The sequence below is a fragment of the Eptesicus fuscus genome, chromosome 9, assembly GCF_027574615.1.
Source record: "Eptesicus fuscus isolate TK198812 chromosome 9, DD_ASM_mEF_20220401, whole genome shotgun sequence".
Lineage (NCBI taxonomy): Eukaryota > Metazoa > Chordata > Mammalia > Chiroptera > Vespertilionidae > Eptesicus > Eptesicus fuscus.
The window spans coordinates 27,070,997-27,097,485 of NC_072481.1; the positions used below are offsets into that span (position 1 = coordinate 27,070,997).

The 26,489-nt window shown below is 47.7% G+C and overlaps 3 protein-coding genes and 1 pseudogene across 8 annotated transcripts in view; 3 read left to right on the top strand and 1 right to left on the bottom strand.

Annotated features, from left to right (window-relative positions):
- The window catches only part of TESK2 (testis associated actin remodelling kinase 2), a 120,717-nt gene extending 106,168 nt beyond the window's left edge, over window positions 1-14,549 (top strand). For all 4 annotated transcript variants that reach the window (XM_008151206.3, XM_028160116.2, XM_054720386.1 and 1 more), the window contains 7 exons: window positions 3,471-3,617; window positions 10,769-10,851; window positions 11,107-11,191; window positions 11,435-11,518; window positions 11,739-11,825; window positions 12,519-12,618; window positions 12,891-14,549. In XM_008151206.3, coding sequence (XP_008149428.2) covers window positions 3,471-3,617; window positions 10,769-10,851; window positions 11,107-11,191; window positions 11,435-11,518; window positions 11,739-11,825; window positions 12,519-12,618; window positions 12,891-13,606 — 1,302 coding nt within the window. In that variant the 3' untranslated portion in view covers window positions 13,607-14,549. The remainder of the gene's footprint in view (window positions 1-3,470; window positions 3,618-10,768; window positions 10,852-11,106; window positions 11,192-11,434; window positions 11,519-11,738; window positions 11,826-12,518; window positions 12,619-12,890) is intronic.
- On the top strand, window positions 8,677-8,764 carry LOC114235077 (small nucleolar RNA U13; annotated as a pseudogene).
- TOE1 (target of EGR1, exonuclease) lies at window positions 14,464-18,428 on the bottom strand. Of its 2 annotated transcripts, none has more exons than XM_008151205.3 (8): window positions 18,230-18,428; window positions 17,136-17,278; window positions 17,008-17,048; window positions 16,762-16,858; window positions 16,278-16,436; window positions 15,763-16,022; window positions 15,418-15,577; window positions 14,464-15,336 (listed from the first exon to the last, which is right to left on the bottom strand). In XM_008151205.3, exons 1-8 carry the CDS (start codon window positions 18,273-18,275, stop codon window positions 14,716-14,718), a joined length of 1,527 nt encoding a protein of 508 aa, XP_008149427.2. In that variant the 5' UTR covers window positions 18,276-18,428; the 3' UTR covers window positions 14,464-14,715. The 2 variants fall into 2 exon arrangements, with proteins under 2 accessions (XP_008149427.2, XP_054576363.1); XM_054720388.1 differs by having other exon boundaries at window positions 17,136-17,274; window positions 18,230-18,244.
- Window positions 18,429-21,901: 3,473 nt separating this feature from the next.
- On the top strand, window positions 21,902-26,221 carry MUTYH (mutY DNA glycosylase). Of its 2 annotated transcripts, none has more exons than XM_028160120.2 (15): window positions 21,902-22,024; window positions 22,551-22,699; window positions 22,787-22,826; window positions 22,948-23,021; window positions 23,159-23,200; window positions 23,284-23,355; window positions 23,434-23,547; window positions 23,629-23,726; window positions 23,809-23,953; window positions 24,032-24,095; window positions 24,253-24,444; window positions 24,548-24,684; window positions 24,768-24,920; window positions 25,068-25,109; window positions 26,061-26,221. In XM_028160120.2, the coding sequence occupies exons 1-15, from the start codon at window positions 21,910-21,912 to the stop codon at window positions 26,187-26,189; spliced, it is 1,566 nt and encodes a 521-aa protein (XP_028015921.2). In that variant the 5' UTR covers window positions 21,902-21,909; the 3' UTR covers window positions 26,190-26,221. The 2 variants fall into 2 exon arrangements, with proteins under 2 accessions (XP_028015921.2, XP_054576364.1); XM_054720389.1 differs by having other exon boundaries at window positions 21,910-22,024; window positions 22,548-22,699.
- Window positions 26,222-26,489: the final 268 nt, after the last annotated feature.

Below are 26,489 nucleotides of genomic sequence, written 5' to 3' on the forward strand. Positions count from 1 at the left end.
CTGCTGAAGTCAGGCCTTCCATATTACAGTGTCACCCTGCCAAACAAATGAAGCACCACCCCTTTAGATCTTTCTGACTCTCAGAGATAAAGAAGTTTGTCTGCATGATTAGGTGTCAGCTTCATTGCTCCCATATAGCTTGGAGTTTGCAGGTTCAGTTTCTTTTTAGCAAGTGAGCGCTTCATATGTGACCGACGGACAGATTCAACTGCAGTGAATAAATGAAGGAAGGCACTGTGCTAATGCCATCAATATGCCTCATTTTGAGATTTCCAAAGATGGATTGTCAAACAGGATGAAGCAGATCGGCAGGTTTTCCTTTTGAGAAGTTAGGTGTATTTTTAGCCATTCTCTCTGCCTTGCCAAACCTGATCCGCCTCATCCAAGGATCTGAAGTGCTGCATCGTGCTGCCCCCAACTGGTTCTTTTGGTGCTTATGTTACCACATCAGAAAATCTCAGATTATTATCTCTCTCAGAAAATCTCAGATTATGTGGCACTTAAATTTTTAAAAATATACTTTTATTGATTTCAGAGAGGAAGGGGGAGAGAGAGAGAAACATCAACGATGAGAGAACCATTGATCGTCTGCCTCCTGCAGGCCCCCTACTGGGGACCAAGCCCACAGTCCAGGCATGTGCCCTTGACCAGAATCGAGCCCGGGACCCTTTAGTCCACAGGCCAGCACTCTGTCCACTGAGCCAAACCGGCTAGGGCTTAAATTTTTTTAAAGCACTTTCATATATTTGTATTAGATTCTCATAATAACATTGTGAGTTATATGGATCAAAAATTATCACACCTACTTTATAGGTGGAAAAACTGAAGGATAGCCTCATTAGTTGACTTGTCTAAAGTTAAATGACTATTAACCTTTTGCACTCGGATGTCGAGTGTGACTCAACACGGTTAGCATAGAGATTAAAATTACTCTTTGAATGTATCAATAATTTGAAATATAAAAAATCCAAATAAATAAGTTTGTATGAAAAGAAACTCCAGTTTTTTATTCTACTGTTGCGCTTTGTAAAATCTGGGGTATTTAAAAAATTAAATCCCGAGTAGAATAAAGGAATCGAGAAAAAAGCTAGTGAGTGCAAAGGGTTAAAAGGCAGAATTGGACTAAAATTCAGATCTCTTGCCCCCGATCCTATTAGGTAACCTAGTCTTTTGTAAATTCAATAATACCCCCCAAGTAGGTATTAAGAGCTTAATTTTAGACTTGGAGGAATTTGCCCCTTTTTCTCCCTTGGAAGGAGGAGGGAGATAATACCAAGTTATGTGAGGTTTGAGTAAATTCATTAACCTAATTGGCAAAAACTTTGAGCTCCTGTTTTACATGAGGCTCTCTGACTTGGGTCTGCAGTCTCCTATCTCTGAGGTGTAATGTAGTGGTAAAGTGCATGGATGCTGGAGCCAGGCTGCCTGGGTTTGAACCCTGGCTCTGCTCCTTAATAATTGAGTAACCTTGAGCAAGTTTCTTAACTTCTAAATGCCTTTTGTCAAATGAGGATAATATAATATTTTACCTCATAGGGTTATGTGCAGTGAATGAGATAATTTTAAGTTCTTAGAATAGTGCCTGGCACAAGGTAAACACATATAAATAACTATTAGCTGCTGTTACTATCATCATCTCCATGTAAATATGCTTATTTGCTCTTTTTAAAAATATTTTTATTGATTTCAGAGAGGAAAGGAGAAGGAGAGAGAGAGAGGAACCTCAATGATGAGAGAGAATCATTGATTGACTGCCTCCTGCACATCCTCCACTGGGGATCAAGCCTGCAACCTGGTCATGTGCCCTGACCGGGAATCGAACTGTGACCTCCTGGTTTATAGGTCGACACTCAACCACTGAGCCATACCAGTCGGGCACTTATTTGTTCTTTTAAAAAGATAGGAATGACGAACAGCCAGATTTCCTAAAAGAGTACATCTTCACATAGTTCTCCATAGTTTTCTCTCCTACTCACTCTTCAGTTCACTTGGGTTTTAATCACTTTACTGAAACTGCTCTGGCCATGGTTGCCAATGACTTCCTAGTTATAAATTCTGTAGATACTTTTGGTCTTTTCCTCTTTGGAGTATTATCTTTCTTTGACTTCTAGGATGAGATTCTTACTTGATTCTTCTTTTTCCTGCCTGCTCCTTTTCTCATCTTACAGGTTAACTCCTGGGCAATTTCATACATTCCTTGGCTTCAGTGATTACTTTAGCTCAATGTTATTGCTTCCTAAATCTTCGTGTCTAGCCTAACTTTGTTCCTGAACTTTAAACAACTCTCTATTTGACATCTCCACTTTGGTTGTCCCACAAGCCTTTAAACTCAACATTGCCTTCAGAGAGGAAGGGAGAGGGAGAGAAAGATAGAAACATCAATGATGAGAGAGAATCATTGACTGGCTGCCTTCTGCACGCCTCCTCCTGTGGATTGAGCCCGCAACCCAGGCATGTGCCCTTGATTGGAATCTGAACCTTGGACCCTTCAGTCCACAGGCCGATGCTCTGTCCACTGAGCCATACCTGCTAGGGCTCAAGTTTTGTGTTTGTTTTCACTCTGCTATCTAAGTACATCTTTTTTTTTTTTTTTTAAGTTTTTATTGATTTGAGAGAGAGAAGAAGGGAGAGAAGGAGAGAGAAGCATGCCCCTTACCCACAACCAGTCCCGATCCCCATTTGCCCTGACTGGGAATTGAGCCAGTGACCTCTTGTTACATGGGATGACACTCAACCAACTGAGCCACATCGGCCAGGGCTCTAAGTACATCTTGAATTTTGCTCTGTTCCATTGCCTCCACGATTGCCTTAACTCAGACACCCTTCTTTCACCAGGATTATTGCAATACTCTTCTATTTTTCCTTTTCCATATTCTCCACTCTATTCTGTCATGCTATTGCTAAAGTATTTTCTTTAAAAGCAAATATAAATGTCATTATGTTTAAAATACTTTCTTTTGTTCCCTATAGACAAGGTAAAGCCCATATATCTTAGCAAAGCATATCAGCCTCACCTGCCACTTCTGACCATATTGAGTAAATTGGTTTTCTATATGCATCATGCATTTAACCTATATCTTTGCATATGCTGCTCCCTTTGTGTGGACTTTCTTTTCTGTTCCCCCAGGTTATCCTTTTGACTCCTTATTTCCTTTGTGCAGCTTTCTCTGACATGTTCAGATTGAGTTAGTAACTTTATTCCGTATGCTGCATAGCAATGTGGTGGTACATGTACAAAGCTCTATTTTAGCATTTACCAAATGCTGTTGTTTGTCTGTATCCCTTAATAGATTGTGATCTCCTTAAAGAAAGGTATCTTTGTGTATAGATGCAGAATAAGCCCTCAGTCACCTAAAAAACAACAATGAACAAAACATCCAGTCTCTATCTTCTAAGTGTTACTCTCTAGTGGTTTTGCCATCAGCCTTATATTCCTGACAAATGGTAGCTGGGTTTTCCTTGTTTTACAGTATATCAACGCTGGAAACCTGGAACAGTTGCTAGACAGTAACCTGTATTTGCCCTGGACTGTGAGGGTGAAACTGGCCTATGACATAGCAGTGGGCCTCAGCTATCTTCACTTCAAAGGCATTTTCCATCGGGACCTCACATCTAAGGTATGAAGGCTTTACTTGCACCACTCGACACTGTCCTCTATTACCAAGAAAGTGGTGTTAAGAAACCAGTTATTAATAAGCTTTGAAATATAGAGTTCTTTTATAGATTTCACATTTAATCACAGAGGATACAAATTAATACTCTGTATATTTAGTCCTTAGACAGCCAATCTCGGCTCACAGCAGGTACCTTTCAGTTTTGAGCCAGGCAACACATACATCTTGAGAACCTTCACGCTTTACTTATCTCCTGAATATTAGTGTTGCAGGAGCAGATGGTGTGAGGAGGGTTAAGAGGAGGGTTAAGAGGTTCTTACCCAATAGGATGACAGCAGTCAAGACAATGTCGGAGCCTGTCTTTTATTGTTCTCTCTCATGGCCTCCAGGAAGTAGCTTTTTTTAAAAAAATATATTTTATTGATTTTTTACAGGAGGAAGGGAGAGGGATAAAGAGTTAGAAACATCGATGGGAGAGAAACATCAACCAGCTGCCTCCTGCACACCTCCTACTGGGGATGTGCCTGCAACCAAGGTACATGCCCTTGACTGGAATCGAACCTGGGACCCTTGAGTCCGCAGGCCGACGCTCTATCCACTGAGCCAAACTGGACAGGGCAGGAAGTAGCTCTTAACTGAGAGCAGGAGTTCGGAGATTTGTAGTCACTTGAGTGCCGGTTTTGAGGGCCATAATGTACTGACCCATTTTCTATGTGTGTGATTGAGTTTCTGCCATTCTGCCAGTTCCTCTTTGGTGTTAGCTGGTCTCTGTAGTATTCTCTTGCTGTCCAAATTGCTGTGTGACCAGGTTAGAAAACAGTTGCTTTTAGACGAAGTTGGCCATGCTACAGGCAGGCCCTACAGGGCCAAGTGGCCCAGGATACCACTGGGACAAGGCTTATATAAATAGTACTGTTCGATCATTGATGTGGGAAATATAAGTCATCTAATATGACTTATGTCCAAGAGCTGGTTTAAAGTCTTCTAGGGAAGTATATGGGAGTTTTGTATCTGCCCAAGAATAGCTGTCATTTTATTCCCCATCCTCAACATATACACATGCACAACATACATGCATACATATACTCCCACACCTCTTCTGTCATGGATGAGGGATAAGGGAGACTGTTATGAGAAAAAGTTTGCAAAGAGAACAAAAGCAGGCTGTACTCTTAGAAAAGTAAGTTTCTGACTCCCTCACACTAGAATGATTCTGGTGTTCCAAATAGTAGTACTGTCCCTGAGGGACCCTGGCCATTGGTTGATAAACTACTACACAGAAAATAGCTTTAGGGGAGGTGATTGTAGGGCCCCTGGGTGTGGCAGAGCCATTTATAGTCAGCTGCATTGTTAATAAAGGAGCACTAAGACCGGCAAATGGAATGTGGTGACCAGCTGAGGCCTAGTTGTGAGGAGGCCTTTGTCTTCCTTGGTACTTGCAAGGCCTGGACAGTTGGACAGCTGGGACCTGGAAGATGGTATCTTTTCCCCTCATGAGCCTTGTCTCATCCCCTAGAATGTTTTAGAAAGTCAAGACTAGGGAAACTGTACTTGTTCCAGGCAAATGAGTGGGTTCATGTCAGCTTAGACACTGCCTTAACTTGACAGCCTAGTCTCACATTTGGCATGCAGCCAAAATCAAATCTTTGCAGCATCATTTGCTCCAAGGTGGAGAGAGATCATAACGAGTTGTCCATCAGTCATACAGCTATTTCCCCCACACCTACATGAGAATATATATATATTTAAAAATATATATTTTTATTGAATTCAGAGAAGAAGGGAGAGGGAGAGATAGAAACATCAATGATGAGAGAGAATCATTGATTGGCTGCCTTCTGCACGCCCCACACTGGGGATGTGCCCCGACTCAAAATTGAACCATGACCTCCTGGTTCATAGGTCAATGCTCAACCACTGAGCCACGCTGGCCGGGCATGACTATAACCTTTTTGGAACTTTAGGGTAAGACCACTGTCCTTTGGTTTTCCTTATAGGGCATAGGTATTCTCAGTGCCTGCCAGTGGCTGGAAACGAGAAACTAGGAACTTAGGAGAAAGTACTGTATCTCTCTGAGCTGTTTTCTGGGTCTGAACTTTAAGGAGATATTGAGGGTACTTCCAGGTGGTAAGAACCAATGACTTTGCAAACTGGAGACAGGCTAGGAAGTGCATTTTAGGGAATCTCAAGTTGAAGAAAAACCAGGGAATTTTACAAACCAGACCATCAAATAGGAGAGACTGTGTTCACTGCCCTTTTTGCAGGATTCACATGCCAGTGGTTACTGTAGTACTGCTTTCAAGAGTGAAACGTCGGTCAGAGATAGCTGTTCAGTCTAATTTTGTAATTACTTCTAAGAAATCGTCTGATACAACATTGTGCAGTGGTGATACTGATAGTTTACTTAGAGGAAGTGGGAGGTAATGTGGCTTTAAAACTATTCACTTCATGAGCCATCAAGAAGTGATAATAACCACACACTGGCTTTTACCTGTGGCTCTAAGAGAAGCTAGTACAACTGTGCACAAGCCTTGGCTCTCAGAGGCAGCTGAGAAAGCATTTTGTTTCTGCTTATTACCAATACTGCCCTGGGTCAGGCAAGCACCACTGCATTTGGTTACCCCTAGGAGTATGAATTATGAATTGTAGCTCTATTCTTGGTTGTTAGTTTTTGTATATATGTATTACTTCATTGACTCCAGAGGAGCCACTCTGGTGAATCCATCCAAGTGAAAAGCCTTTCCCGCTGTGGTCTTAGGCTGTACTATGCAACAGCTAGGAACAGAAAATGTCCATTTTCAGAGACTGAAGAGAGCATGAATTAGGAACAAAGGTGAATGCTGGAGGAAGTAGAGTGTTGTCTATTAGGGCACCCTGTAGTCGTTTTTATAATGAGATTCATCAATAGCTTTTGAAAATCATTTATACTAGTACTGTGCTATTATTAGAGGACATAGTATCGGGGACATAGAAATTATTGGAACACAATCTGTACCATCCTTGGGCTTTTATTTTTTTCATTCTTGGGCTTTTAGACTAGTTGAGGAGACAGATATGTGAGCAGATTAGTACATAAGAGCTATGGTAAATATATGGGATCCCACGGTGGGATGGAGGGCAAGGGATGGGACAGCAAACCAGATAACCTTCCAAGAGACAAACAGTCTCTGGCGCATTTAGGAGGGCAGTTCAGTCTCTGGCCTCCCTGTGCTGTGTTGGTTTTATTCAGTGCCAACAGTGACTCTGCAGTTGCTGTAGGAGACCTCAGTAAGTGCTCTCAGGTGTTTACTCTGGCCCAGTTTTTTGTTTTTAAATGTATTTTTATTGATTTCAGAGAGGAAGGAAGAGGAAGAGAGAAATTTAAACATCAACGATGAGAGGGAATCATTGATCCGTTTCCTCCTGCATACCCCCTACTGGGGATTGAGCCTGCAACCTAGACATGTGCCCTGACTGGGAACCAATCGTGACTTCCTGGTTCATAGGTTGATGCTCAACCACTGAACTACGCTGGCCCAGGCATTCAGTGATTTTTAGTATATTCAACCAACATCACTATCTAATTTCAGAACTTTTCATCATTCCAAAAAGAAACCCTCCTTATCCTATTCCCCTCTCCCTTCAGCCCTTGGCAACTAATCTATTTTTAGTTTCTATGGATTTTCTTATTCTGGACATTTCATATAAATGGAATCATATAATATGTTATTTTCTGGGGAGTATCACAGTTAGATTTGCATTTCATGAAGATCATGCTGGCAGGAATGAGGAAAGTGGGTTATGGAGATTAAGCCTGGACCAAGTTAGAAGAGTATTGCAATATTCAGGGGAGGAATGAAGAGGACCTGAGCTAGAGCAATAGTAATAAGATGAAGAGGGAAGGACTGATTTGAAAAACATTTCGAAGAGAAAATTAGTTGGAGTAAGAGTAAAAATCTAAGATAAATCCCAGGTTTCTGGTTTAGCAAACTGAATGAAAAAAGGCAGTACCAGCCTTTAAAAAAAAAAAATAGCTTGAGTTTTAGTTCTTGGGAGAAAAAGTTGAGTTCAGGTTTGCATGTGTGTAGTTCAACATGGCAATCCAGAAGTTGTCCAGAAATAGACAGGCTGTCTAAATCTGCAGCTTGAGGATCAAGGTCAGGGCTGAGGATATACATTTGGGAGCCATGAGCACAAAGGTGGTAATTAGAAAAGAAATGTAGGATAGCCTCCACAAAAGAGCACAAGAGCTGTAGGCTTAAGATAGAACCCTGAAAGCAATTATCCTCATTGGATGGGAAGAAGAGCCTGCAATGGAGTCTGCAGAATAGCCGAAGATAGAGGAGGAAATCCAGAATTATAGTTGTTATAGAAGCCAGGAGGGCCTGACGGGGTGTAGCTCAGCTGGTTGAGCGTTGGATGGCCTGTGCACCAAAAGGTTGCTGGTTGCTAGTGCGATTCCCCATCAGAGTAAGTGCTCAGGTTGGGGGCTTGATCCCCCAGTCAGGGTGAATGCAGAAGGCAGCCAATCAGTGTTTCTCTCTTTCTCTCCCTCTCTCTCTAAAATCAATAAAAACATATTTTTTAAAAAAGCCAGAAGAGTAACATGAAAAAAAAAAAAAAAAAGCCAGAAGAGAAGAATAAAAAAAAAAAATGCGAGTGGCTCAGTGGTTGAGTGTTGACCTATGAACTAGGAGGTCACAGTTCAATTCCTGGTCAGAGCATATGCCCGGGGTTTTGGGCTCAGTCTGCAGGAGGCAACCAATTGATGATTCTGTCTCATCACTGATGTTTCTATCTCTCTCCCTCTCCATCCCTCTTTCTCTCTGAAATCAATTAAAAAATTTTTTTAAACAAAAGGAATGGGAATAGCCTCTAACTAGCCTCTAATAGCTAATCTGTTAGCTCCAGGACCACAACTGATTATTCTCTACATGCCTACTACTAACACAATTCCTGAATGATACCTAAAAACACTGATGGAAGTAACCAGCAGTGTCAACAGCAGGAAGATCAAGTAATGTAAGCCATAGAACTCATTGGGATCTTCCATAATAATATTTCTAGCAGAAACCAGTGAAGAATGAATTGGAGATTCATAGGCATGATGATCGTGTGAGATGTGCTTCCCACAAACCTTATTATGACTTTGGCACATTACCCTTCTGATGTGAACTTAGAAGAAAAAAAAAGAATGGGAGATAAGGAAATAAAAACAGCAGGTGTTGCCGACAAACCTCACTAGCCTGGGCCCTGTTAAGGGCAGGCCCAGGAGTTATCACCTCAGATTCAGACTCCTAACATTTGGTTCTTTTGGTTTTCAGTATCCCATCTTTGTCTTTGGGTCTAATGCCCGGTTATTGGCTGTGAATGAGCTTTAAGAGGGGCAGTGGTCACATTGCAGATCGGAGGCAGAAGCCACCTTACCCCATTTTGTAAGGCTCTGATCACCCTGCCTTAGCCATTTCTCAGCCGCTCAGAGAAGCTACTGTGAAGTCACTTACTCCTGAATGGGTGATTTGCAGTGAATGAACAGGTCTCCGTGAATGTGAAGATGGAGCAGAAACGGAACAGCTTTGACAAGGCAGTGCACTGTGGCCAAACTCTGTTCCTTATTTGCTGCTCCCAAGCTGTATGTAACAAGGTTGTTTCTGAGGGCCATAAAACAAATAGTAAAAAGGACTTAGACTGAGCCTTGGAGAAAGGAGCCTGAGCTGTTAGTGAAATAGGAAGAGAGAAAAATAGGTGACAGATCTGAGCTGCCACTGCCTCATAGACCAGTGCCCTAAGCCTGGGCTTCGGCTGTCTAATAGTCAAGCTGGCTTAGGGCCCCAAAGACATTCAAAGTCAATGAGCTGGGGGATGCTGAGCCAGCAGGACTGATGGGAGGGCTAACACCAGAACAGGCACAAGGATGCTCCTGCTTGAAAGCTGGAAATGGTGCATGTCTCCCTGGTATCCAGGGCAGGAGAGGATGTGATGAAATCACAAGCTTATTCTGCTTCAGGGAAAAAGAGAATATAGTGTAATTGCATCAAGGTCAGAGTAAGGAACTGATTTGTACCTAATGTGGAATAAGTAGGAGGTGACTTGGCAATGCCTTGGCAACTAGATGCCAAGGCTGGTGAGGAGGAGGGAGGGCTGGTTTGGGTCAGATAGGGCCTTGCTGGCCCCAGAAATGTCCCTGTGAGCCAAGGATCCCTACTCTCTGCTGCCTCTGGAGAAAGTGGGGTAGAGCAGAGTGGTGTAGGACTATTTTGAATGCAACTATTTGAGGAGAGTTGGTTGCTTTGTATTTATTTACAAGCTGTTTGGGTTTCTCCTTTTTCTGGAGACAGTAGCAGTTGTTTAGTCAGCATGAGCTGAGCCTCTCTTATGAGTTGAATACTGTGAGGAACCAGAAAGTGCTCCTGAGGAGCTGATAGCCTGCTATACTTTGAAAGGAAGTGGCAGAGAGGAGGAGTTAAAAGAGTTGAAGTGAGAAATAAAGGTGAGAGCTGGAGAGGACCGGACTGGAAATGTATCTTGCCTTAAAACATATAACATTTTGAGGTGAAAAGGAGAATTGGGAGAACATTCCAAATGGAACAGAACAGTATAAGCATGACCTTGCCACTGGCTGGTAGAATGGGATATCTGAACAGGGCTTGAAGGCCCTGTTCAGGCTTCACAAGTCAAGCATGTCTATGAAAGTCTGGATGAAGATGTGTGCAATCGGGCATCAGGGGCAGACGGGAGCTGGTGGAGAGGTAGGCAGTTGGTTTAGAGCCAGATCATAGACTTCTAATACCAGAGAGGAGGTTGTGATCCTGTGGGCAGTGAAAGTTTATGTTTGGGTACTTGTTCTATGCTTATATTTCTTGGCAAGGTCAGGCCTGGCCTTTGGTCTGTACATTCTGAAGAGGGAGGCCAGGGGCCTGATAGTCCGTCTTCCTCACTAGATTGTTAGTTCCAAGAGGACAGGGGTTTCTGTTTGTTGAGGTGTCTCTGGCACTTAGAGCCTTGCCTGGCACATAGAAAGTAAAGATAAATATTTGTGTTTGGAGCATAATACGAATCCTAGGGCAGCCACTCAAGATCCAAGCCTATCTCATCTCACATGGCTGTCATGGTAATTTTATGGCTGGCTGGTCCCCACTTCTGAGCCACGCTGTCTTCTTCTTTGGGAACCCTAGAACTGCCTGATAAAGAGGGATGAAAATGGCTACTCTGCGGTGGTAGCTGACTTTGGCCTGGCTGAGAAGATCCCTGATGTCAGGTGAGCAGCCCTAATGGGTACTGGTTATAGAAGCGACTAAGGCAAAAAAAAAAAAACACCACAAAACAAAAAACACACAAAATACTCCTGCTGCCTCCCCAGAGGCCAGGACTTGGTCACAGCTCAACCTCAGCTCCCTAAATTTGGTCAGTCCTAGTCTGTACCCATCCTTGGGGGAGAAGAATTCCCAATATTCAGATATCCTATTATACCAGCCAGTGGCAAGCTCATTTTTTATATCATCTCGCCCTATAGCATGGGGAGGGAGAAGCTGGCTGTGGTGGGCTCACCCTTCTGGATGGCACCTGAAGTTCTCCGAGATGAGCCCTACAATGAGAAGGTGAGTCTGGGGCTCCCAAGGCTTGGTTGTCCTTAGAATCCACTCTTAGCAGTGTCCAGGATCACCCTTTATGTTCAGGGGAGTATCTACAACCAAGAGCAGGGCTGGTACCTGGCAGCTACCCAGTGAATGAATTGAATGAAATATGGGCAGTAGAATCTAGGCCTGGGCTGTGGACATGAGGGGCAGAAACCTCACTTCTCAGCCCACTGAAAGGGAAACTGAGGTCTCACTACCCACCAGGCGGACGTATTCTCCTATGGTATCATCCTCTGTGAGGTCATCGCCCGTATCCAGGCTGATCCGGACTATCTTCCCCGCACAGAGGTGAGCTGAAGGCATGGGGATCAGTGCCACTGGGGTGGGGCTGCTTTTGAGGCTGTGGAACCATTTTGTTCTTGGGGTGGAGTTGCTGGAACTTAGTATGTGTGGCTAGTTCTTAGGGGCAATTCCCAGCCTCTCCTTCTGAGCAAGCCAGGATGGATGGAGGGATTAATGACCTGTCTACCCATGTCCTCTGTTCCCTCCCCACTACACCCATTCACAGAACTTCGGGCTGGACTATGACGCTTTCCAGCACATGGTGGGAGACTGTCCCCCAGACTTTTTGCAGCTTACCTTCAACTGCTGTAATGTGAGTGTATCCTCCTGCCCCCGGCTTTGGTCAGGGGCTGGGTTCACCTGGTTAGAACTGTAGAAAGAGCCTAATTAGCCTCATGAGGGGACTCATTTTCACTGATGAATGACAATGCTCATCGCCCTCCTCTGGAGACCTGCCAGACTCTCCAGAGCCCTGGTCCAAATAAAGGAAAATTGCTTTGTAATATCTGCTCCTCGGCCTGCAGGGTAGACCCACCACCCTTGCCTTGGGTGTTGGTGGAGCTCTGGTCAGGTTTTAGTTTACCTGCGGATCCAGCTGGTCCTAAGGCTGATGGGAAAGGCTCTTGTTAGCTTTCATTTTATACAGCTCTGAGGCTGGACTTACCTGTTATGACCAAGGAGTAGCTGGGCTTTGTCTAGGTAACTTCGAGAAACACATTAGCAGCAGAACTCAAGAAAGAACAAACCAATGTGAGCATAACCTTTAGGAGGGTTTTGTGCCAAAAAAGATAAGGCACAGAAAGTTTGCTGAGACAGGGAAGGGTATTAGACGATAGCATCTTCCTTGACTTTAGCTCTGGGAATCATCCTGAGGGTCTGCGGCCTGCAGAAAAGGTCTCTTAGCTGCACATCTGAGTCTTAAAAGATGCTAGAATCAGACTAAAATACTATCCTTGTGGGTGGAAGGTAGGGGGGCAGGGCTAATGGCTGCTATGGATAACTACAGATGGACCCCAAACTGCGCCCATCCTTTGTGGAGACTGGGAAGACCTTGGAGGAAATTCTGAACCACCTACAGGAGGAAGAGCTGCAGCCCACCGCTAAGGGTAAGAAATTAGGGTTTTGGAGTCTTCCCCTCTAGGGCTGTGAAAGCAGGATCCTATGTCCAAAAGAAAGGTGCAGGGTGGGGGACAATGGGAAAAATACTGAACTCCAGGAGTTGTGATTTGGTACACTGCCTCCTCCTTTCAGTCTGTTTTCTCACTGGTGAAATAGGGACAACAATACCTACTTGGTTTTCCCAAGTAAAAACACTTTGTGTAGTGCTCCTGTTTGTTATGACTAGTGCAGTAATCCTGATTTCATGTACTTTCTTCAGGACTCCTGGAGAAAGGACCTGGGATGAAGCGACTGAGCTCACTAGATGAGAAGATCCCTCCCAAGTCCCCACGCCCAAGACGTACTATCTGGCTGTCTCGAAGCCAGTCAGACATCTTCTCCCGTAAACCCCCACATACAGTGAATGTCTTGGACCCCTACTACCAGCCACGAGGTGGTGCTGCCAGCACCCCCAAAATCAACCCTTTCAGTGCTCGCCAGGACCTCAAGGGTGGCAAGGTCAAGTTCTTTGACCTGCCCAGCAAGTCTGTTATTTCCCTGGTATTTGACCTGGATGCACCAGGGCCTGGAACTTTGCCTGTGGCTGATTGGCAGGAACCCTTGGCCCCACCTGCTCGCCGGTGGCATTCTTTGCCTGGTTCACCAGAGTTCTTGCATCAAGAGGCCTGTCCATTTGTAGGCCGAGAAGAATCACTGTCTGATGGGCTCCCACGTCTCAGTAGTCTCAAGTACAAAGTAAGAGAGATCCCGCCATTCCGAGCATCTGCCCTACCAGCTGCTCCAGCCCATGAAGCCATGGACTGCTCCAGCTCCCAGGAAGAAAATGGTTTTGGGCCCAGGCCTCAGGGGGCCAGTCCATGCCTTGCAGGTACCTCTGAGGAGATGGAGGTAGAAGAAAGGCCAAGAGACTCGGCTCCAGTCCCCTTCTCTGTCTCAGGCATAGGCCTGAAGACCCAGGGAGAGCAGGATGGTTGAGGGGTTAATCCCTGCCTCACCTTGGGGATGGACTTTCAGCTGAAGCCACAGGGCCCCCTTGGTACAGTCTTGACTCTTCCCTGGAGCCCACAGAGCAGGCAGGCTAGGCCAAGTCAGGCTCAACTTTGGGGCTCCATGTGCCCAGTGACTGTGAGAGGGGAGGCAGCAGTGAGAAGCCTTCCTTGTTGGGGCCAACAGCTGATTCCAAGCCTCTGAAATCCTGCAAGGAGCTCTGGCTCCCAGCTGACCCCCAATGCATTTCTGCAGACAAGACCAGAAGACTCCTAGTTCTAGTTTGAGCTGGCAGACAGCTATTACCCCAGGTTCTTCTTCCACCCCAGGTCTGTCTCTTGCCCTTCCCTGGGGCATATAAACTACTGGATGGAACCCGGAGCTGACCAGGAGGCCGAAAAGGGCATGGCTATTTCTCAGACCTAAAGACTGGGGTGCTTCTTGCCAGAATGACTAAGACACTTGAATAATTGCTGTTTGCACTTACTGCACAGTCAGACCACGTCACTACATTTCTATGCAAGGGGAGGACAAGGCAGCGTGGTGGTCATGGCTTTTAGCTAACCTATTCAAAGATCTTTTCCAGTTCATTAACCTATTTTCGTATTTATGAAGGGAGTCTTAATGTTCTGCCTTATAAGACTTTCAACCTTGTGGTTGGGAGTGGGGCTGGTTTTGTAGGCCCTAGGGCCTGCTCCATGTATTTGTCAACATGTGATACACCCAATTGGTTAAACGGTTTATACATGGACTGATTTTCTTCCTTCCCTGCTATGGCTGGAGCTACGGGAACAGCCTGTCTTTATAGAGCCGCAATAAGAAATAACCAAAGATAAAGCTGGTCAAACATTTTCATAACTTGTTTCTGCTGATTTTTTGGTAAAACTTTCCCAAGACACTCTCAGACTTAAAAATAAAGTTGGTTACTACAGGTGCTGGTCAGCCTTCTTACTTGTATCATTGTTCCTCAGCCTCTGGGGTAAAGACAGTCCAGAGCAATGCAGCAGTATCTCTGTTAGGAGCCCTCCTCCCCAACTCTGTAGTAGTTGGGAGTAGGACATTCGTAGGCTAGAGGGACCAGACCCCTCTGCTCCAGGTCAGCTGCTGCCCCAAGCCAACTTCATCTTCTGGTTGTGGGCTTTGGAGGAACGGGAGAACTGGCTCTTGGCCACCGTGAGGGGTACAGCTTTGCCACTCAGGTATACCTTGTTGTGGCATTCAGGTAGCCAGGGTCCAGAGCTACAGGGCTGAGGTTCTTGGCTTACTCCCATGTAGGCCATCACATAACCTGTCATAAAGGCATCAAAACCAGCCCGATGCAATCCATCTCCAGGCACTGGGTTAGGACTGGCCTGACTCTCTGGTGCTTCTAAGGCAGCCGTGTCAGCTGTTTCAGGCCTTGTTGCTTTAAGTCCCATCTCCAAGTCATTTTTGTGATCTTGCTCAGAGCCAGGCTGGTTGCTAGTCTCATCCTCAGCCACCTCCTGCTCAGTTTCCTCAGCCTGGACGCCATCCCCACAGACCTGCTTAGTGGGAGGACCATCCTCGGCTTCCCCAGAGGTCTGTTTCTCAGGCAGGCCCAACAAAGCCCTCCGTCGTTTTTCCTTACGTCGTCGCCGTCGCCGCTTATCCTTTGTGGCAGTTTCATCAGTGTCAATGATAAGGTCAATATCATGGGACCGAGGACACTGTGATCCCAAGGGGCACCAGCCGTAGGCCTAGAGGCAGGAAAGAGGCTTAGAGAGGGGTTCCAGGTATCAGAACCTTCCCTCCCCCAGGTAATGGGTGGGAGTTCTCACCGAGAAGTTATCACAGATGATGGTGGAATGAGGACGGTGGCTTGCAGGGGGCATACAGCAGCGGTAGTCTACATGGGCCCTCATGCTAGAAGGATAGTTGCAGAACTCCAGGATAAGGTGTGGGCTGCCAGCTGCCCGCTGCTTTCCATTTTCCCGCTCACTGTAATAGCGCAAGAGGGTATTGGTCCACTAGCATATAAGCTCCATGCAAACAGGGGTTTTTATCTGTTTTGTTCACTGCTGAATCCTCAGCACTAAAACAGTGCCTGGCACATGATAGGTGCTCAATAAATATAAAATAGGTTTATACCAGGCCCCACCGCTTCCCCTCAACCAGTCCCTCACCATTTCCGGAAGGCATATTCTAGGTAGGAGGCCACAAAGCGGGCATGAAACTCAGCAGCGTATTTGGTGTCATAAATGCCAGCTGGGAACATTTCACACAGGTCAGCAGTGAAGGTTCCCAAGCTCTCAGGCAGATGTGCATAGAAATTCTGGTACAGGAACACCAAGTCTATGAGGCCATTATGCAGTATCAGGGGCCGGCGGGCACGGATTAGCTCCAGGAACAGTGTCCTCACTGACTGGCTCTGGCTCTCATCGCCCTGGTTGGAAAGAAAGGGGTCACCCGGAAGGGCTGAGTCCCATACGGAGCCTCTTTCACAACCTATTTATCCCGAGCTCCCCCACCTGGAGAGCTTCCCTTCGCACATAACCCAATGCTCTTCACCCACATATTCGTCTGATTTCCCCAGCCCTGTCACTAGTGACTGCCTAAGAAGCAGATCCTCTGCATATCCAGCCTGTGGTAGGAAGAAGATGAAATCACAGAAGAGGCAGTCTCAAGGCTGGAGACCTACCTTGTCGTTGCCCTTATGGTACGGGATACCCTGGGCATACTGCCTGTTGAAGTTGAAGCCATGCTGTACCAGGAACTGCACAGACTTTGGTTCTATGACATATTCTTCCACGCACAGCAGGGTCAGATTGAACACCTGGGTCAGGTATGAGTGTTCACCCTGGGAGAAAAGGAGGATTCGCTACATCAAAACCTTACATGTGCCCAGCCAGTGTGGCCCACTGGTTGAGCATGGACCTATGAACCAAGGGTTCATGGTTCAATTCCCGGTTTTGGGCTTGATCCCCAGTAGGGGGTGTGCATGAGACAGCTGATCAATGATTCTCATCATTCATGTTTCGATCTCTCCCTCTCCCTTCCTCTCTCAAATCAATAAAAACATCTAAAAAACAACAGAAAAACCTTACACATAATGTTCCCCAGGATCTCAACCCTCCTTTTTCCCCCAGCCACAAACCTGGGAAGGGAATGAAATCAGCACATACCTTGTCTGGCTGCTGCTTGAAGCATGCGAGGCCCAGGGAGAGGATAGAACGGGTCCTGGCAGCATGACACACGGCCTTATAACGTTCTTCGATGCACCTTGGGGTTGGGGTTGGGGGTGGCTGTGGCTAAGAGTTAGCCTCATGAAGGGCCCAAACCACCCAGGATGACTTCCACTCCAGGGCTAAGGTTTGCCCCCACTTCCCCTCGTCAGGGTTGGAACTAAAGAGATCACAGATTATACTTACTGGTTCAGCAAACTCTTCCTGTCCCCAAGCCCACTCAGTTCCTAAGGGTGGTTAAAGGGAGAGTTGAATTAGGTCCCCAACACCAGCCCTTTCACAACCACCTGCCCTCCTAGTTCCCCAACCCTCACCGTGTCTACAGCCACGAAGCTAGCTGTCTTTATGGCCAGCAGAAGGGATGGCCACATCTCCTTAAAGTTGTCACTTTGCACATCCAGCACTGGAACTTGGACTACCAGCTCGTCCCCAGGTTTTGTGCTTTTGCTGACACTATCTGGGGGTAAGGAGAACAGAATAATAGAAGTTAATGATCAGGCAAGGGGAATGGGGAGTAGATACCAAGCTAGGCCATGGTTTGGGGGGCATTTTCCATGATGGCAAGAAATGGCAGCTTTCCCCCTCAAGCCTTTGTATCAGCATGCTCTACACACAGACCTTGGAGGGAATAGTGCCCTGAATTTGGGGAGAAAAAGCCTGGGTCTTCCAGGGGCTTATGTTAGACTTTGGGAAAATCACTTCTCCCTCAGCATCACTATCTGTAGGAGAAGTATGGACTAGATCAGTGGTCGGCAAACTGCGGCTCGCGAGCCACATGTGGCTCTTTAGCCCCTTGAGTGTGGCTCTTCCACAAAATACAGTGCGATTGAAACTTCGTGGCCCATGCGCAGAAGTCGGTTTACGGCTCTCAAAAGAAATTTCAATCGTTGTACTGTTGATATTTGGCTCTGTTGACTAATGAGTTTGCCGACCACTGGACTAGATGATCTGTGAGGTTCCTTTTCCCCATGTCCTGCAGGAACTATTTGTTACAGCTCCAGCTCCAGGAGTTCAGGCTCCACACTACTGTTCCCTTGGTGCCCTAGCAGCCACAATCCCCGGAGCCGCCTAATAATTAGGCCCCAGAGATAATGCCCTACACCTGGCTTCCCAATACATCCCACTTCCTTTGGACCACAACTCCCAACCTGCCCCACTTAAGAGAAATGAGTTCCAGACTACATTTCCCGACATGCCCGCCCACGATCCTAACTGTGCTCTTAACCCTCCAGGCTTTTGCAGCCCGAGCCGCGGTGCACACTGGGACTTGTAGTCTCCTCGTGGCTAGTTAAGAAGGGAGAAGTTAGTCCTCTGAAACTTGAGGTCGGTTTCTAGAACTATGAGCCAGAGGCCTTCCCCTCCCCCGGGGCGCACAGGCTTTTAAGTCGGCCCCTGAAAAGCCACTCACTGTCAGAGATCGCTGGAGCTGCGCCATCGTCACTGTCGCCTGCCATGACACCGCGCGGCCCTTGCCTGACTAGTCGGTGGCAAGAAACGGCAGGACTTCCGCTTTGTCTCCAGGCGCGTCTAACGCGTTCGAGGGTAGGGGCAGGCTCTTGCCTCCGGAAGTCGCTGAGGGGCTGGAGTTCCGTTCAGACCTCCAGGATCTGGCGCGCGAGGAGCGGGTTCGGAGCGTTCTGGGATCCTATTGGCTGTCACGGGTCAGCTCGCCGTCGATTGGCCGGAGCCACGCCCCCGGGACCGTGGGGTAGCCGGACACGTGAAAACGTGGGAGGTAATTCTTCGTGTACGTCCTGTGGGCACGTGGGAGTGAGCTGTACGCTGTCTTCAGGGACAAGGCTCCGGGGTAGGGGTGGGTGTCCCCAGAGGAGGTGGCGCTGCCAGAGCTAAGCTGAAAGCAGCCATAGGAGTTAGACAAAGACCGGGGAATGTGGGGGAAAGATGTCTATTCTGGGGAAGGGCAAGTTCCCTGCGAGGATGGAACTCACTGCGTTCCAGAAAGTGAAAGGCGGGGAGGAGGACTCGAGCCGAGGCTGCAGAGGGGTTAGAGCGATCCACTAGCAGGGAAGCTTTTGAAATAATCCAGGCAGGTGACAAGAATGATTTGAATTAGGCTCCAGCAGAAGGGACGATGAGGAAGGGACACATTGTAAGCAACTTGGAGGTACAGGTGATCTAAGGTGATTGGACATGACTCCTGCTACTGTGAGCGAGGTGTGCCTGCCAGAGAGACCGCGCTTTCCCTGGAGCTGCAGTTCCCATCCTCTCAGCCCAGCAAGGACTCAACGCGTTCTCCGTGGTTACTCACTGTTCCTTGTTCATTTTCAACCTTTCTACTGAGTCTTTTTCATCATTATTCAGAATTGTTTGGATTTCTCCTACTCTTAAAAAAAGGAAAATCCTTTCATCCCAGGAATTAATTTAACAAGTATTTACTGTATACAATTTACCTGGCACTGTGCTCAGTTCAGAGGATACAACAGTCACCAAAAGAAACCCAGGACTTGCTCTCATGGAGTTTTACAGTCAAGTTGGGGAAGTGGACACTGATTAAAGAAGCAAGAAAAAAAAAGTGTAATTGCAAGTGGTGTAAGAGCAACAATGGAGAAATACACAAGAGGGTAGAACTGGGGGGACCTGATGTGGACAGTTAAGTCAAGACCTGAAGAATGAGTAGATGTTAGGTAGAGCATAGAAGAGCTGTCCAAGTAGAGGATACGGATTGGGTCAGGCCTCAAGGTAGACAGACACTTGGTGGGTTGAAGCATCTATTTCAGGCAAACATGGCTGGAGCATAGTGATCTAGGTGATGAGGCAAATGGGGCCCTGGAGCTTACAAGGCTTATATTAGGATTAGCTTCTAAGAGCAATGGGTATGACAGCCAAAGTCCTCCAGTGGCCTACAAGGTACTTTGTGATCCTATGCCCCCTTTTTTAGCTCTCTGACCTTATTTCCTATCCTTACCCCGCCTCATTCTATTTTAACCACACTGGCTTCCTTACTGTTCTACAAACACACCAGGCACCATGCTTAGGGCCTTTGCACTAGCTCCTTCTTAGTATGCCTTTCCCACAGGTATCTACATGGCTAACTTCTTCAACTGCTTTAAGTCATTGGTCAAATAACACTTTAACAAGGCCCACCATGACCACATTCTTTAAAATTGCATCATTCCACCCCCTCCCCATTTGTTATCCCCTTCACCTGCTCTATTTTTTCTCCTTATGCTTATATTTATCACCTAATGTCCTATATAGTTTACTTATGTATATTATTTATTGTCTGCCTCTATTAAAATATAAACCCTGTGAGAGCAGGAACCTTTGATGTTTTATTTCGTGAAGTACCTAAAACTGCTTGACACATAGTAGGCAGTCCATAAATATTTTTCTGTGAACTAATGGGAAGCTATTGAAGGTTTTAAGTAAGAAAGTGCTACAATCATGTCTTAAAATATTGCTTTGTGGAGAATAGATTGTAGAATGAATTATGGAAGCGAGTTTGGCTATGAAGGAAAGTGAGTCTTATGGAAAGGATTGGAGGAGCAGGATCCTGAGCTCAGATAATTTAGGAAGAGGGACCTATTCATAGAAGGTAAGTGAAGATGGAGATAAGTTTATTTCACTCATTTTTTTTTTTTCCTCGAGAAGGAAGCAAGCTCTTTTGATGAAAATGAGGTGATAAAGTCAAAGTTTGAGGAGAGTTTGAACCAGAGGTTCAGCAGGGACTGCGGTATAGCCGAGTGCAAGAATGTAGACTCTGGAAGCAAACATTTTGGGTTGGAGTGAACAAGTTGCTTAATCTCTACAAGTCTCAGTTTCCTCATAACTGAAATGGAAGTAATACTAGAACATACTTCATCTGGTAAAGCACTTGTAGTGGTTCTCAACCTTTCTAATGCCGCGACCCTTTAATACAGTTCCTCAATTATTTTCGTTGCTACTTCATAACTGTAATTTTGCTACTATTAATTAATTGTAATGTAAATATCTGTTTTCCGATGGTCTTAGGCTCTACAGCAGCAGTTCTCAACCTGTGGGGTATGACCCCACAGCAGGGTCGCTTAAGACCATCGGAAAACATATATATTTACATTACGATTCATAACGGTAGCAAAATTACAGTTACGAAGTAGCAACGAAAATAATTTTATGGTTGGGGGTCACCACAACATGAGGAACTGTATTAAAGGGTCGCGGCATTAGAAAGGTTGAGAACCACTGATAGGGTCTGGTATACACTTACTGTTAGCTACATTAAACTATTAGAAAAAGGCAGCTACAAGTACAGTAAGGGAGAAATGAAGATCAACCAGATGCATTTTATCTTTGCTAACGGTCAGCTGGCTATGATCTAGATCACAAAAGATTAGGTATAAAAATAGCTCATCTCTCTCCCCCCACCCCGACTTGACATCTGCTCTCAGGCAAATCTTTTCTCCTTTCTGATCCTCGGTTTCTCCTTTCTACAGAATGAAGGTTTGGACTAGATGACTGTTAAAGACTGCTTCATTGTAAATGTGCTGCGTCTCTAAGCAGGTAAACCTCCTACCCACTCCCGTGCTCCTAGACACATGTAAAGAACCCCTGTCCGTGTCACACATAGTCACAGTAACCATCAGGTATGCACAAGTGCTCCCGCACAGGAAGCTTTTGGTCCTTGACCCAGCCCAGCCCTGGCCTCTTACTTTGTGTACGTCTCTAGGACTATACTACTGCTGGTCCCTCTTAGGCCATTTGGAGAAGCTCAGCCCTGTTGGTCATACCTCAGTGCCACAGCCAGTCAAGAGCAAGCCCATGAGCATCTAGAGAGTTGTTTGTTTTAGAAAATATGTTTTTATTGATTTTTCAGAGAGGAAGGGAGAGGGAGATAGAACCGTCGAATGGCTGCCTCCTGCATGCCCCCTACTGGCTCCTGTATACCCCTACTGAGGATAGAGCCCACAACCTAACCTGGGCATGTGACCTGACCAGGAATCGAGCCAGTGAATTCAACTCTTTTCTCTGAGTTGTTGAGAAAAGCGAGACACTATGTGAATGGTGTAGGGAGGGAGGTGGCTCCACCCCCTCAGGGCCCCAAGGTTCAGCCTAATTTTAACTGACTACTTTGGCTGGTTCTAGATTGCCATGAAGAAGCCACGAACAGCTGTAGGAAGTCGTCCCAGGAAGCAGACATCCAGCCGGGAGGAAAAAAAGAAACATGCCCTCAACAGCAGCCAGGCCAGGCCTACTATCCCTGATGGTGAGGAACTTGGACCTAGTAAAAAACACGTGGGCTGGTTTCACTGGCTATGAAAGGGGGCAGATTCAAGCCTGAAGGGACTAATTAAGGATCTAATTCTGACTTTGCAATGTGATTTTGGGATAATTGCTCTGGATGGCTGCTTTCTTGCCAGTGACATGGAGCAGTAGTCTGTGCATTTTCTTCCTCATGTGGCTTTCATAGGATCAAATGAGTTGATCTGCCTGAAAGTATTTTGTAAATGGGAAATCCCTGCACAGGTATGTTATGCTTGGCTGAAACTCTTGGGTTTTCATTATGACCCAGAGAAAAGGGAGCCAGCAGTACCACTCTGGGAAGATTAAGGCTAGGAACTTGGCTAAGGCTACTCACAGCTAGATAATTTTGGACTGACTCCAGGTCAAGGGGTTAGGGGTAGGGGGAGGGGGCCTAAGTGGAAGCAGACTGCAACCAGGCTGTAGTGTCCCAGGTCCCTGGTGCACAGCCTGTGCAGGGACAATTCCTGAGTTTCCTGAGGCCCCAGCAGGCCAGGCCAGGCGTCAGGAGGAGGTGGTATTGCAGGCCTCTGTCTCCCCGTACCATCAATTCAGCGATACAGCCGAGGTCACAGTCTTCCGGGAGAGCCTGCTGAGCTGGTATGACCTAAAGAAGCGGGACCTACCCTGGAGAAGGCGGGTAGGCAGGCGAGGGACAGGGACGGGGGTGGGAGGCTAGTGCCCAGCCCGCTCCACACCAACTCCCCATCTGGGGTTGCATTTGCAGGCAGAGGGTGAGGTGGACCTGGACAGGCGGGCATATGCTGGTGAGTACATCTCCTGAGAACAGAGCTGCTTTTTGCCTGGACACCCTCAGATTGGAATCAGGGCTATGGGCCAGGAGCAGGGCAGGTCAGCCGTGTCCTCATGCCCACCCCTCTTCCCCAGTATGGGTCTCAGAGGTCATGCTGCAGCAGACCCAGGTTGCCACGGTGATCAACTATTATACCAGATGGATGCAGGTGACTTCAGGGAAGGAAGGGGAGGGTGATGGGCTAGACCCCAGATGAGAGCCTGTCTTTGGGCTGGGGGGGAAAGAAGGCTTCTTTTTCCTCCCTCACCCTTGACCTCTCTATTTTTGCCTGTCCTCTGGCTATAGAAGTGGCCAACACTGCAGGATCTGGCCAGTGCTTCCCTGGAGGTGAGACCTACCCTAGGGGAGGGGGAAATGAGGACAACAGAGGACTGAGTGCTGATTTCTCTGACCTCTGACCCCACCCACAGGAAGTGAATCAGCTCTGGGCTGGCCTGGGGTACTACTCTCGAGGCCGGCGGCTGCAGGAGGGAGCCCGGAAGGTAAGGGGATAGCAGGGAGGGTGGGATCCCCAGGCCCTCAGATGTCTCCTAACCTTGAACCTTTCCCACCCCAATCAGGTGGTAGAGGAGCTAGGGGGCCACGTGCCACGTACAGCAGAGACCTTGCAGCGGCTCCTGCCTGGCGTGGGGCGGTACACAGCTGGAGCCATTGCTTCCATTGCCTTTGGCCAGGTGAGCCCGTAGTCCACCCCCATTTTGTGCATACCCACTTTCCTCCCAGACCAGGCTGACTCCTGGACTCCTGTGCGTCAGGTGACTGGTGTGGTAGACGGAAATGTAGTGCGGGTGCTGTGCCGTGTCCGAGGCATTGGTGCTGATCCCAGCAACACCTTTGTCTCCCAGCAGCTCTGGTAGGATATTGGGGTACTGCAGGACATTGGGAAGGGTGCCTCCAAAGGATCTTGGGCTCACAGAAACGTTCCTTTCTGGTAGGAGCCTAGCCCAGCAGCTGGTAGACCCGGCCCGGCCCGGAGACTTTAACCAAGCAGCCATGGAGCTGGGGGCCATAGTGTGCACCCCGCAACACCCACACTGCAGCCAGTGCCCTGTGCAGAGCCTGTGCCGGGCACACCAGAGGGTGAGCCATCTGGGGAAGGGGCAGCGAGGCCCTAGGGAGCGCCCCGTGCTCTGTGACTTCCTTCCCCATGCCTGTCAGGTGGAGCGGGAGCAGCTTCCAGCCTCACAGAGCCTGCCAGGCAGTCCTGATGTGGAGGAGTGTGGTGAGTGCTGGTTCTAGCCCCAGCCCTCCCTGCACTGTCACCGAGCTGCCTGGGAGGCCTCATTCTGGTTCATCCTACAACCCGAGCTGGACTCTGCAGAGCTGGGCCTACACCTGCTCTCTGGGCCTGAGCGGGGCTTGGGGATTTCTGTTCCCAGCTCCCAACACTGGGCAGTGCCAGCTGTGCGCACCACCTGCAGAGCCCTGGGACCAGAGCCTGGGAGTGGCCAACTTCCCCAGAAAGGCCAGTCGTAAGCCCCCCAGGGAGGAGTGCTCTGCCATCTGTGTTCTGGAGCAGCCCAGGGCCCCTGGGGGTGCCCGGGTTCTGCTGGTGCAGAGGCCCAACTCAGGTACCTGGATCCTGGGAGTGGAGGGCAGTGGTGTGAGCAAAAGGGGAGAAATGGAGGAGTCAACAGCTAAGGCCTAACTCACACCTGCTGACCGCTGTCTCAGGTCTGCTGGCAGGACTGTGGGAGTTCCCATCTGTGACTGTGGATCCCTCAGGGCGATATCAGCGCAAGGCCCTGCTGCGGGAACTGCAGAATTGGGCTGGGCCCCTCCCAGCCACCCACCTGCATCACCTAGGGCAGGTAAATGAGCAGTGAGGGGGCCAAAAATGATGGCTTTTTCAGCCACACCACGGGCCTGTTTCAGCCCCTTGGTCCTCCCCCAGGTGGTCCACACCTTCTCTCACATCAAGCTGACCTATCAAGTCTATGGCCTGGCCCTGGAAGGGCAGGCCCCAGTGACAGGCCCAGCACCTGGCGCTCGCTGGCTGACTCGGGAAGAGTTTCACACCGCAGCTGTCTCCACCGCCATGAAAAAGGCATATCTTTATTGTCTTTGTTGTGCTTTCTACATGTTCTGCATGAACCTATTAACAGATAAACAGAAAAGAAAAAAATAAAAGGACAGGGTTCTGGCTCTTTGGAGGAAGATGCCAGCCCTGCACTCCCCCTCTCTTCTTGGCTAGGTGTTCCGCGTGTATGAAGGCCAACAGTCGGGGACCTGCAAGGTGAGTCCCCTGGCCCTCGCCCAGCCTTCTCTCTCCCTCGGCCTGAATCCACAGGTTTTCAGTGAGTTAAGTGACACATTAGGGTGAACACTGTCCACTCCGAGTTTCAGCAGGGGGCGAGGAAGGACCTAGAGACCTTATAGCCTAGGGTCTAGGTGGAGAGGGGACAAGAGAAAACAATGGAGACCATAGTGTCAGATGTGTGAAATGTTTGTACTGGATTTTGTGGGATATGAGGTGGAGAGCTCTGTTCTGTCCGGGGGGAAAGGATCAGGGAAAGGCTGCTTGAAAGAAGTGGCTGGTAATGTGGGTCCTAGAAATGAATCCAGGTTTGGGAAGGGAATCAGCAATAAGGATTTTCTTCCAGGCCCAAGAACAGTTTAAGTAGCCCTGGTTTGTGTTGCTCGGTGGTTAGATCTTGGCTCGAGCACTGAAGGATTCTGGTCAAGGGCATGTACCTGGGTTACAGGTTTGATCCCCGCCCCAGTCCGGCCTGTGCGGGAGACAGCCATCCAATGTTCTCTCTCTCTCTCACTCTGTCTCTCTCTGAAAATCAATTGAAAAAATATCCTCAGGTGAGGATTAAAAATAAATGGAAAAGGCATCCTCAGGTGAGGATTAACAAAACAATAAAAAGTAGTGTAAGTAATGATGGGCACAGTGCAGTCTGCATGTGTGAGGAACTCTGAGCATCTGGCCAGAGCAATCAGCAGGGCCATGAACACCAGCCCACTGAAGCACTTTAGGTGGAGAGAGGAGTCAGATCTATATTTGAGGAAGATTTCCTTGGACTGCCGTTTAGAGAGTTGATAGAAGAGGCAGATTCTGGAGATAGGTTGGGAGCTTTACTACATTCAGGCCAGAGTCTGAGCTAGATCAGTGGCGTGGGGTAGGGGTGAAAGGAGAATATTCTTCACTGTCCCCTTAATGCCTTCTTTGGCTTCTAAACAGAGTTCCAAAAGATCCCAGGTGTCTACTCCATCCAGCCGGAAAAAGCCCAGGCCAGGCCAGCAAATCCTGGATAGATTCTTTCGGCCCCGTATCCCCACAGATGCACCTGCACCCAACAGTACGGCCTAGTGACACATCTGGAAGCCCCCTCCCCTTGAGAATCCTGTTTTTTAATAAAGTACTTATTTTTATAGTCGTTTTGGAGACTTTCCATCCTCTGCCTAGCCCCCTTGCTCACCTCTGAGGGTTCCAGGAAGCGGTGAAGTCCTGCTTGCTCCTGACTTCCTCTGGCTGAGCTCCCAGCCAGCCCTGGGCAGATAGAGGAGCATGTTCTATCCAGAGTAACCTCCCCTCCCTCAGCCCCCAGGAAAGAGGGAGAAGGCAGCTGCAGGAAGTGCCTGCCAGTGGCTGATAGCCCACACCTTCATT

Bases quoted from the DNA above. Each gene is read 5' to 3' on its own strand.
- MUTYH (XM_054720389.1), top strand. From the start codon at position 21,910: ATGAAGAAGCCACGAACAGCTGTAGGAAGTCGTCCCAGGAAGCAGACA. The intron at 24,685-24,767 runs GTAAATGAGCAG...GTCCTCCCCCAG, and splicing joins ACCTGCATCACCTAGGGCAG to GTGGTCCACACCTTCTCTCA. The intron at 24,921-25,067 runs GCATATCTTTAT...CTTCTTGGCTAG, and splicing joins TCTCCACCGCCATGAAAAAG to GTGTTCCGCGTGTATGAAGG.
- TOE1 (XM_008151205.3), bottom strand. From the start codon at position 18,275: ATGGCAGGCGACAGTGACGATGGCGCAGCTCCAGCGATCTCTGACA. The intron at 17,279-18,229 runs GTGAGTGGCTTT...CCTTACCCCCAG, and splicing joins AGCTCCAGCGATCTCTGACA to ATAGTGTCAGCAAAAGCACA. The intron at 15,337-15,417 runs GTGAGAACTCCC...TCCTGCCTCTAG, and splicing joins TCATCTGTGATAACTTCTCG to GCCTACGGCTGGTGCCCCTT.